Source organism: Tupaia chinensis, unplaced genomic scaffold, assembly GCF_000334495.1.
Source record: "Tupaia chinensis unplaced genomic scaffold, TupChi_1.0 Scaffold000129_1, whole genome shotgun sequence".
NCBI classification, from domain to species: Eukaryota; Metazoa; Chordata; class Mammalia; order Scandentia; family Tupaiidae; genus Tupaia; species Tupaia belangeri.
In genome coordinates, this window is record NW_006159598.1 from 842,983 (window position 1) to 854,524 (window position 11,542).

An 11,542-nucleotide genomic window follows, 5' to 3' on the forward strand; every position below is an offset into this window, starting at 1 on the left:
TCGGGAATTCCAGCCTCCAGCCTGGACACCTCCCACAGGCTGGTCCCCCAGGATTGCTTGTCTTGTCATGGCCAGAGTTCGTTCCTATCTCCTCCTCTTACCTGCAAGCCTCCGTCTGCTGGATTCTGCATCTTACTGACACCACAGGTCCGTCTCCTGCTTTCCACCAGGCCAGACACAGAGGAGTTACCACCCCTCTGCCCTCCCTTTCTCCCACAGCCCAAAGTTCACCGCATCTTAGCCAAGTCCTCTCTCAAGAGCAGCCAGCATCGGCCTCCCACCCTCACCCCAATCTTGACCCTTATTGTTGCTGCAGCCTGCAGCTCTCTGACCTCTCACCTCCCTGCCTGTCACCTCCCCTGCCTTACCTGCAGTGACAATCTAAAGGCATCATTGTCACATTCTTCTGCATTTGAACAGCTTTGTACCCCTCCACACACACACACAAGTGCGCTCACACACTCACACACACTCACACGTGCACACACACACAGGCACGCAGCATCTAGACAGAGGCCGGAAAGCGTTTTCCGCCCAGGCTCAGGCAGTGCGCATCTCTGGCTTTGTGGGCTGTACAGTTGCTGCTCCAGCTGCTCAGCTCTGCAGCCCGGTCCGAACATGGCAGAGACAGCAGGCAGATGAGCATGACTGTGCTCCAATAAAACTTCATGAAAACAGCCATGGTCGGATTTGACCCACAGGATGTAGTGTGCCTACCTTGGACCTAGAGCAAAAAGCCAAACTCTGCAGTCAGGAGCTCTGCACCCTCTGGTCTGTCATGCACCTGTCCAGTGGGGCTGGAATTCAGGTGAGGTGAGTGAGGCACCTGCTTCTGATGCCAAATTTAAGGAGGTTCTGTGTTAGTCAGCTCTCTGATTGTGAACAGGAATGCACGACACTGGGTGATTTATAAAAAAAAAGAGGTTTATTTGACTCACGGTTCTGATGGCTGGAAACCCAAAGGCATCACAAAAAGGCAGATGGCAGGGTCTTGAGCAGAGCAGAGAGTGTTCTGTGTTCTACGAGTCTCTGTCTCATTTCTTCTCCTTACAGAACCACCAGAACTCAGCCATGGGGCCCTGACTTAACCAGTCAATAACTCATCTCCTCCCAATGTGCCTACCCTTCGACACAAACAACACAAAAATTTACCCTCTTAGTCTTACTAAGTCTCAACACATGAATTTTGGGGAGGCACAAAGACAGCAGGGCCAGAATTTCAGTAACTGAGGTAACCCTTGTGTTAATGCACTATTCCCCAACACCCGACCCTGCCATGATGGAGAGAGGGGGAGAGATAGAGATAGAGATAGAGAGAGAGAGAGAGAGAGAGACACACACACACCCCTTACAGGGTCTTTACGGCATGATCCATCCCAGCCTTAGTCAGCCCAGATCATGGGCACATGCATGTGCCTGGAGTGTACAGGAGGCCTTGGGATGCGAGTGCGAACTTTCCCGTGTGGCTCCAGCATCACAGAGCGCTGCACCACCACAGCAGGCCACGCTTTGTCCTGTGCTCTCCGGCTGAGTGCCTCAACGCTTCACCCTGGTCCTGGCCCTGCCCTCAAGCCCACTTCCTGCCTCCTGCTCTGTGCTCCTCCTATACTCAACTTTCTACTCCTACCACCAGAGCAAGGCTATTGGTGCCTCTGGGCCTTTTTTTTTTTTCTTGTTTATGATAGAACATGTGTATGTGCATGGGAGAGAGAGAGAGAGAGACAGAGAGAGAGAGACATCCTCCACAGGGTCTGTACATGTCACGATTGCTCCCTCCCTCTAGCCTGTTGGATCCTGGGCACTTGCACATATGCCCAGTGTGTTTTAGGCTGATCAGGCTGGGGATTCGAACCATGGTTGCCATATGGGTTCCAGTTTCCCTTGGGCAACGCTTTACCACTGCACCATGGAGCTGGCCCTGCTGTGGATCTTTGCATCAGCTGTTTTTTCCTACTCAAATGCTCTTCCTTCCCATGTCCACTTGTTCATTTCTGCTTACCATTCCTGCGCCAAGGTACTGTCACACGGACCACTCTTTTCTTGTAGTCCCTGTGACTGGAGGCCTTTGGAAGGTGTTAGCAGCAGCATGCAACATCCTTTCATTCATTCATTTGCTCAAAGAACATCACTGAGCACTCACCAAGAGACCAGGTTTGTAGGTGCCAGGGACTCGGGCGTGAAAAAAATGAACAATCTTGGGCTCGATGAAGTTTAATTCTAAGCAAATGAATAATTTCAAGCAATTAATCAACCAGTCAATCAAGCAAGCAACTGTTAAAGACATACAATGCAAAAGATGGCCGTGTACACAGGGAGAACGCAGGGACAGAGGGTAGGAAGTACTGTGGAGATGGCTTGTGGGGTTTTCTGAGTGTCATCATTTATATATCTATTGTCGTAAAATGAAAAAGGTAACAGAAAATGTACCATCTTAACCGTTTCTAAGTGTACAGTTGCACAGGAGATCTCTAGAACCTCTGCCATCGCAAAACTGGAAGTCTCTATCATTGGAGGACTGCTCTCCTTCTTCCTGCTGTCCCCAGATCCTGTCCACCGCGATTTTACACCTCATCTGTGTGCGTTTCACCCTCTAGGTATCTCATATCGGTGGAATCATACAGTATTTGTCTTTTTGTGGCTGGCTTATTTCACTCAACAACTGTCCTTGATGTTTACCTATGTTTCGTCACAGGAAAACATTTCTCTTTTAAAGGGTGACTACTATTCCATCGTATGGATCCACTTACTGACTGATGCGCTTTTAGGATGCTTCTACCTTTGACTATTGTGAACAATGCTGCAGTGCACATGAGTTCTCTGAAACCAGCTTCCCAAAACCTTGCTTTCAGTTCCTTTGGATATATAGCTAAAGTAGAATTGCTGAATCGTACCATAGTTCTATTATTCACTTTTTGAGAAGCCTCTGTATTGTTTTCCATGGAGGCTGCACCATTTGACGTTCCCACCAGCAGTGTACAGGGCTCCCATTCCTCCATATCCTTGACAACGTTTGCCACTTTCTGTTTTGTTCATTTGTTTGTTATCGGCAATGGCCATCCTAATGCGTATGAGATAATATCTCATTATGGTTTTGATTTGAATTTCTCTAATAATTAGTGATCTCGAGAACCTTTCATACACTGGTTGGTCTTTTGTATATCTTTTCAGAGAAATATCTATTTCCATTCTTTGTCCATTTTGTGTGTAATAATATTATTTGGTTTTGCCGTTGTTGAGTTGTAGGAGTTCTTCATATATTCTGAATATATTGGATGCATGTTTTTCAATTTCTTTTTTTTTCCCCATTCTGTATGTTGGATAGTGGTTTCTGTTAGTGATATTTGAACTAATACATGAAAAAAAAAGCTCAAGAGCCTGTCATTAGGTGGTGTGACTGAAGAGTGTTTCAGACAGAGGGAGAAGCAGATGCACATGCCCAGGACCAAGCTGATCAGTGAGTAGAGTAAGAATGAGGAAGCCCATATGATCTGGCAGATAGAGTAAAGGGCCCACAACAGGAAATGAGTTTGGAGAAGTCTAGCGTGTGTGTTAATCGTTTCTGAATGTACAGGACACCATGAACATTTGGAGAATTTTGAGCAGAAGAATATCACACAATTTTAATATTCAGGGGGGGTCCCTCTGATTGTTGTGTGTAGAAGAGCTTGGGTGGCAGGGGACGAGTAGAAGCAGAGAGGTTAGGGAGGAGGCTAGTGAAACATTACAGGAAGGAAGTGCTATTGGCTAGACCAGGATGGCAATGCTGGTGGGCATGTCTGGCTTTTGGATGAATTCTGAAGTTAAGAGAAAGAAGAATTGCTAATGGATTGGGAGTGGGGCACGAGTGGCAGGGAAGGGTCAAGGATGACTCCCAGATTTTTGTCCTGAGCTTCTGGAAGAATGGAAGTGTCAATCATGGAGCTGGAGAAGATTGTAGGAGGAGGAGATTAGAGGGAGAAAGGAGTTCAGTTTGGATGTATTTGGTTTTGTGTGACTTTTGGACAAGAGAGTGGAAGTTTCAAGAGAATGGCTAGAAGTACGGATTTGTCAACCTCTTGATGACATGAGGCCCATACAGTGGATGAGATCACCAGTGAAGTTGAAGAAGGAAAGAACCTGGGGCTACTCTGATATTTAGGGGTCTTGGAGATGGGAGCGACTTGCAAAGGGACCGCCAAGGAGGTCAGGCAGACCCAGTAAAGTGTAATGTGATGTAGTTAAGTATAGAAAGACATCTATTTAGGAATGATACAACTGGGCCTTTTGCTGCTACAAGTCTAGGAAGGTAACAACTAAAAGATGGAAAGATGCACATTGGATTTAGCCAAGTAGGGATCATTGGCAATCTCTTAATCGCAATGATAAAAGGTCTGTGTGTGGGACGGGTGGGGGCGGGGGGGACAGCAGTTAGTGTAATGGCTATGTCGCTGAACTCTCATGTAGTCGACCGTGGTTCGAGTCCTGAACTTGGTGGCTTAAACTCACGCCGGGCGCGTGTGCATGTGTGCCCAAGATCCCGAGAGGAAAATGGAGGAGACGGGATTGTGGTGTGGCCATCCCCCCAGGGGGTGATTTCTCACTTTCTGTCTCTCTGTCTCTCTCTGTATTTCTGGTGAGCGCACGCACCCTATAGCAAAAACCTCTCAAAAAAAAAAATCTGTGTGTGTGTTCGTGTGTGTTTTCTAACTTGGACAATCAAGAGAATTGGAATGGAGAAAGCTCTTCAACATACATTTTTCTTTGGCTATATAACCAGTAGTGGGATTACTGACTCATAAGATAGTTCTATTTTTAATTTTCTGATGAACTACCATACTGTTTTCCATAATGGCTGCACTAACTTACATTCAATGACAGATGAATGAGTAAAGAAAATGTGACATATATATGCAATTCAGCCATAGAAAAAGATGAAATTCTGTCATTTGAGGCAACATTGACAGACCTGGAGGAAATAATGCTAAGCGAAATAAGCCACACACTGAAAGGGTAATAAATACCACATGCACTTACTCCTTAGGCGAAGCTAAAAGATTTGACCACCTAAAATTAGAAGGTGGACTGATGGATACTTGGAGCTGGGCAGAAAGAAAGTGTTAGATTAACAGAGCTGGTTAATAGACACAAGAGTCGGGACCAGCAGTTGGCGTAATGGCTATGTCGCTGGACTTCCATGTAGTTGACCACAGTTCGAGTCCTGTGCCTGTTGGCTTAAATTCACGCCAGGCACATATGCGTGCGTCTCCAAGATCCCGAGAGGAGAATGGAGGAGAAGGGATAGTGGAGTGGCCATCCAATCCCCCTGGGGGGTGATTTCTCGCTTTCTGTCTAGCTCCTTCTGGTGAGTGCATGCACCCTATAGTAAAAATTTCTCTCTCAAAAAAAAAAAAAAAAACAAAGACATAAGAGTACAAGTAGGTACACAGGAAGAATTCCAGAGCTTAATAGACAGAGTGACTACAGCTGGTGATAATTCCACGCATACATTAAAAAACTCGAGGAGAAGATTGTGAGCATTTCCTACACAAAATAATAATAAGTGTTTGGATTGATATGTGTATTCCCTTGATTTGATCATTACACACCAGATACATGTATTGGAAGCCACCCTGTATCCTATTAATAAGCACGACTATTATACGTCCATAACATTTATCATTACAAAGGAGGAAAGAGAGAGAGGATGAGAGGAGGAAACACGTTGGTAATTCTGTGACAATTCTATTCTTTGTCCTGGGAGCAGAAGGGCGAACGTGAAGAGGGGCGCTCCCCAGGCAGGCTCTATCCCTTTCCAAAATTGAAGTCTGTATTAGTTTTTTGTTGCTGCTGTAATAAATCACCACAAATTTAGTGACTGCTAAAACACAAAAGTATTGTCTTACAGTTCTGGAGGTCAAGGGTCCAAAATGAGTTTCACTGCCCTCCCCCCAAGGCTTTGGCAAGCTCGCTGGCTCTCCTGAAGGCCCCAGGGGAGAACGCGCTGTCTTGCCATTTCTAGAGGCCACCTGCATTCCTTGGTTGGGGGACCTTCCTCTCTGCAAAGCCAGCACTGTAGCATCTTCAGATCTCTCTCCCCTCCTCTCACTGCGAAGACCTTTGTGACTTCATGGCCCACCCAAATAATCCAGGACAATCTCCCCACTCAATCTCTTCAATTCCATTTGCAAAATCCTCTTTGCCTATGAGGTAACATATTTAGGATCCAAGGGGACTAGGGTGTGGACATTTGAGGGGATTATTATTTCCTTTATTGGATTATTTCCCAACCCCCACCAAAAAGTGAGCTCCCCAAGGGTCAGCACTGTGTCTGAATCAAGGTTTTTTCAAAATTTCCCTCTCGTTTACCCTGTTCCTGCCCATGACAGCATAAATCACAGTTATTTGTTTGAACAATCACTTATTGCCTCCTCCCTCGATTGAAGAATGAGCTGCTCGAACACAGGCCCCATGTCATCCCTGCCCACCACGGTACGTCTGGCACTCAGTTTAGAACCTCACACAGAGGGCACCCCAGTGGGGCACCAGGATGTGGGGTGACAAATAATTGGGCTGGATCTTCACAGGGCGTCTGGGCACGTACTTGATTTCAAATCTCTACGCAGAGGTAATGCTCAGGACCGGGACGGTGTTGTGGGAAGTTACTAAAATCGCTAACCACCAAGTAAAGTGCTTGTCAAATAGTGCGCATTGAGGAGGGCGAGGATGCAGATTTCAAGAAAGAAGAGCCTGGGCGGGGTGGCGGGAGGAAGTGCTGGGCTTCCAGGCTGGGCTCTGCTGTTAGCCACCCCCACTGTCCTGGCGTAATCCCCTTTCCTCTCTCCACTCAGGACCCCCCGACTGAATCCCTGGCAGGTGACAGCCCCCCAGCAGAGGCTGTCCCGCCCTCCGAGGAAGTGGAGCTCCATTATGCTGCCCTCACCTTTCAGGAGATGCCGCCCAGGGACCCACAGGACCAGACGGCCCCCGGCCACGAGTACTCAGAGATCAAGATCTGCAAGTGAGGACGTGCAGAGACTCGCCCTGCTCGAGAGATCGCGGCCCCTTCAGGGCATGGGAAGTCGGAGGCTGGTTCCTGGGGAACCCAAAGCCCCAGGTCACCCTGCTCTGCCACAGATCACCAGAGCCGATTCCGCCTCCTGACGGACACTGTGGACCCGTTGTCCAACATCCCCCCTTCCACCCCACCCCTGGTGCAGCCTCTGCGACCCCGTTCCTCTCTCTCCTTGAGTTCAGTGTTCTGGACTCCACCTGGCAGTGGGTGTGTGGTATCTCGCCCGCTGGGCCTGGCTTATTCACGTGGTGCAATGCCCTCTTGGCTCATCTGTGTTGTTGTGAATGGCAGAATAATGTAAGGTATATTCCAAAATAACTGAAATAGAGGATTTTAAATGATCTCATTTAATATTTCCAGACCGCTGTTGGCCACCCGCGACTGAAACTGTGGGAGGGGAGCACAGAGTGACGTGTAAGAGAGAAGGTTACCCAGAGATAGCACTGCCTCTACTGAAAGTTCCACACACACACACACACACACACACACACACACACGTCCGTCCAGTTGTCAATCATGCACGTGATCCTGTCAGATGCAGCTTTACATTATACATTTCTAATTTATGATCAAGTCAAAAACATCAAGTTCCACATTAGGAATCACCCCTCTCAGCTTCTTTCTTTTTTCCCAGAGCTTTTCGTGGAGAGCTTTTGGCTATAGGGCACGTGTGTTCGCTGGAGAGACAAAGAGAGACAGAAAGTGAGAAATCGCCCCTGGGGGGTTGACCACACTGCAGTCCCTTCTCCCCCTCTCCTCTTGGAATTTTGGGCATGCTCACACGTGCTCCCGGTGTGAGTTTTAAGCCGCCAGGTTGTGAACGTGAAGCACGGTCCGCTACACGGGAGTCCAGCGACTTAACCATCACACCATCTGCAGGCCCCCCAGGGTGGTTTTCTAACGGTGACTGCTCAGCATGTGCCATGTCCCCCGAAAGCAGTGTCGGTGGTCTAGCCTTTACAACTTGCTGTGTCTCCCTGTCACCAGCAATGGTGAGATGGGGCACAGTTACAGTGCCCGAAGATTCCACGGGTGTCCCGCTAGGGAAACAGAAGCTGAAAGCGGGAGCTAGAGGGAGCAAGCGTTTGGAATTAGAGCAGAGCTTTGTGCATGACCCGCCCCAGCCTGCATCCCATTGGCCAGTGCTGATTGGCAGGTGGACTGCCCGATGGCCATGCGGCCCATCGTGTCATCCTCCAGCTCCTAGGCGGGGTCTCCAGACGTCTAGGAGCCTCCATCTTCACACATCCTGGGACTGGGCTCGTTGCCTGTGGGCCATCCCTTCCAAAGAGACCCTGGACCCTTTCCAGTCTAGCTCTTCCATATTGGGATCTTCTGTCCTTCTCCATCGCTCTCCCCTCACCTCCTTCCCCACCTGGTCTTCTCCTCCAGGTTGGAGGCACACTCATGTGGCCCGGGTTGTCCTGTGGGGGAAAAACATCAAAGAAGAAGTCACGTCTGACGTCCCTATGAAACAGGGAGTGCAGGAGGGTCCTGGGTAGAGAGAAGGGGCCCAGCAGCCTCCCACTGAGCTCTCCCACACAGGACCCTAGGGTGGATCTGAGGGCGTCAGCTCTACTTGAAGTCTCCAGCCTTCCTCATAGTTTTTCATCTCTAAGGTTTTAAGGTCCCTGGAGGGAGGTGCCATGGGGAGGGGTGAGGAGGGAAAGGAGGCCGAGTGTATGAGGGAGGACTTGGCACCACGGCCTAATCACAGTGGTGACGGTGGTGATGGAGACAAGGGGAGTTGATCTCACAGCGCTTGTACGCCAGGCGTGTAGTAGGTGGAAACCCACCTTCAGCCTCCCAGCAGCCACGCAAGATACATACTTTTTTGAAAATAATTATGTTATTTAACTTTACTTATTTTACCTTGACCAGAGAGATACAGAGAGAGAGAGAAAGAGTGAGAAGGGGAAAGTTGAGAAAGCAAGCCAGAAGGTCCTGGACTTGAACTGGGGTTGGCCATGTGGGAGTCCAGTGCCCTTAATTACCACGCCATCTGCCGGCCCCAAAATAAATATTTGGACCCTATTTTGCAGATGAAGAAACGGGGGCTCGGAGGAGTGGATTACTCGCCCAAACCTGCACAGCTAGAGCATGACAGAGGCCAGTGATCTAAACCTGCCTTCCCTGAGTCCCCACCTCCTGCCCTCCTGCCCACCTGGAGGTCTCAGACTACATAAACATGGCGCCTTCTAGAGGAACGGGTGGGGGTGGCTTGGTTTTCCGCTGTGAGAAGGTAGTTTTGCCAGGCTGGGGGATTCTTCCAGGTTGTGGAACAAGCGACTGAGACATTGTCTTGGAAACACCCTTGAACTCCCTGGGTGTACCACGGTCAGTTTGGAATTGCGTGTGGAGTAACATGGTGGCATCAGCCGTCCTCACACTTGAGATCCCACTGAGGGTTACTGTGTGGCAAGCCTTGTCCCAAGCGCTTCTCCAGCAATAGCTCCCTTTATCCCCACAGGAGAGCTCCGTGAGAGGGCGGGTGAGCACAGACGGGAACCTGCCTACTGCCTCATAGTACAGTCAGTATGGTAGGCTTCATGGGGAGGGACCAGAGTGGTCATGAACGGGCTCCATGTCAGTGTACTAGGGGAAAAACTCTCCTAAAATCCTTTTATTCCCCATTATCTCTTTCCTTGACATTTGTCTTTGTGTGTTTGTTTATTTATTTTAAGACTTTTGCCATAGGGCATGTCTGGAGCCAAACAGACAGTGAGAAGGAAAGCGAGACATCACCCCTGAGAGGGACGGCCATGCTGCAGTCCCTTCTCCTCTATCGTCCTGGAATTTTGGGCATGCATGCACATGCACCTGGTGTGATTTTCAAGCTGCCCAGTTCAGGGCTCGACCCGTGGTTGACCATGTGAGAGTCCAGTGCCGTAACCACTTCGCTACTTGCTGGTCCCACTCCTAACATCTTTAGAGAACATAGTGAAAACCATCAGTGTAGCCCACAGGCCTCCTTGCTCTGCCATCTACTGTAGAATGCAGCGTTCTCCTCCTAGGACTTTGGGTGGTATTCAGCACCAACTAAAATAAAATCTGAGTTAACCCGGGACTCAGTAGGACGGGGGCAGTTAGGAGACAGTAGGACTCCTGAAAGAGGGGGCTGCATTTTGGTAGCTGCACCATTTCTGAGGGCGGGAAGAGCAGTGTCTTCCAGTCTTATTCATCAGAGCCCCAACAATGAAGCCAGGTGCTTGGAAAGTGTGTGGGCATTAGGTGACCGAATGAATGGCAAAGGAACAAGTCACTCAACTTGGCTCAATGGAGACGCCCAATATTGAGCTTTGACCCAAGGTAGGGGTTTCTATCATTTTGTCAATGACCAGTGAACTGTCTCAGAACAAATTCTAGAAACAGCAGGGGCATCATGGCTGAAGCACCAGGGGCCACAGTATTTCTAGGAGCCCATGGGTTTTCTCTTAAAAATCAAAAGAGAAAAATGAATACAGTCTCCAGTTTGATGGTTTGACTAACGATTTTTGACTTTATGATGGGTTTATTAAAGTATTAAATGGATTTTCTACTTTTAATATTTTCAACTTACACCGAGTTTATAGTACACAACCCTATTGTAAGTCAAGGAGCATGTAATGAACCCATTCTGGATTTTATACATCTTCCCCCCACCCCATCATGTGCATGTGTTTGCTGGACAGACAGAAAGGAAAAGTGAGAAATGACCCCCCAGGGGGATGGCCATGCCACAATCCCTTCTTCTCCAGTCTCCTCTCAGGATTTTGGGCATGCATGCACACGTGCCTGGTGTGAATTTCAAGCCACTGGACCTGGGACTTGAATTGTGGTCGACCACTGTCGTCAACATTGTTACCAGTCTCACTAGCAGCACTGTCATCATATTGTCACATAATACCATTGTCTCCACTACTATCCTCATGATGGCCATCACCACCATCAGCAACATCACCACATAGCTAACATGGCCATCACCACCAGCAGCAACATCACCATGTACCTAACACGCCCATCACCAGCAGCAACATCACCACATAGTTAACATGGCCATCACCACCAGCAGCATCACCACATAGCTAACTCGGCCATCACAACCAGCAGCAGCAACATCACCATGTAGCTAACACGGCCATCACCAGCAGCAACATCACCACATAGTTAACATGGCCATCACCACCAGCAGCATCACCACATAGCTAACACGGCCATCACCACCATCAGCAACATCACCACATAGCTAACACGGCCATCGCCACCATCAGCAACATCATCACCATCAGCAACATCACCACATAGCTAACACGGCCATCACCACCATCAGCAACATCACCACATAGCTAACACGGCCATCACCACCATCAGCAACATCACCAAGTAGCTAACATGGCCATTACCAGCAGCAGTAACATCACCACATAGCTAACACAGCCATCACCAGCAGCAACATCACCACGTAGCTAACACGGCCATCACCAGCAGCAACATCACCACCTAGCACACACG

At 48.8% G+C, this 11,542-nt stretch overlaps 2 protein-coding genes and 1 long non-coding RNA gene across 3 annotated transcripts in view; 2 read left to right on the top strand and 1 right to left on the bottom strand.

The window, feature by feature from the left end:
• The window catches only part of LOC114007139 (sialic acid-binding Ig-like lectin 12), a 4,605-nt gene extending 4,220 nt beyond the window's left edge, over window positions 1-385 (top strand). The window contains exon 3 of the mRNA XM_027770364.1: window positions 375-385. Within this exon, the coding sequence (XP_027626165.1) occupies window positions 375-385 (11 nt within the window). The remainder of the gene's footprint in view (window positions 1-374) is intronic.
• A 4,972-nt stretch (window positions 386-5,357) lies between these two features.
• On the top strand, window positions 5,358-7,395 carry LOC114007137 (uncharacterized). Its single transcript, XR_003548776.1, has 3 exons — window positions 5,358-6,186; window positions 6,366-6,468; window positions 6,828-7,395. It is a non-coding gene; the product is annotated as an uncharacterized LOC114007137 (long non-coding RNA).
• A 919-nt stretch (window positions 7,396-8,314) lies between these two features.
• The window catches only part of CEACAM18 (CEA cell adhesion molecule 18), a 14,686-nt gene continuing 11,458 nt past the window's right edge, over window positions 8,315-11,542 (bottom strand). Inside the window, exon 6 of the mRNA XM_014586349.2 lies at window positions 8,315-8,475. Coding sequence (XP_014441835.1) covers window positions 8,457-8,475 — 19 coding nt within the window. The 3' untranslated portion in view covers window positions 8,315-8,456. The remainder of the gene's footprint in view (window positions 8,476-11,542) is intronic.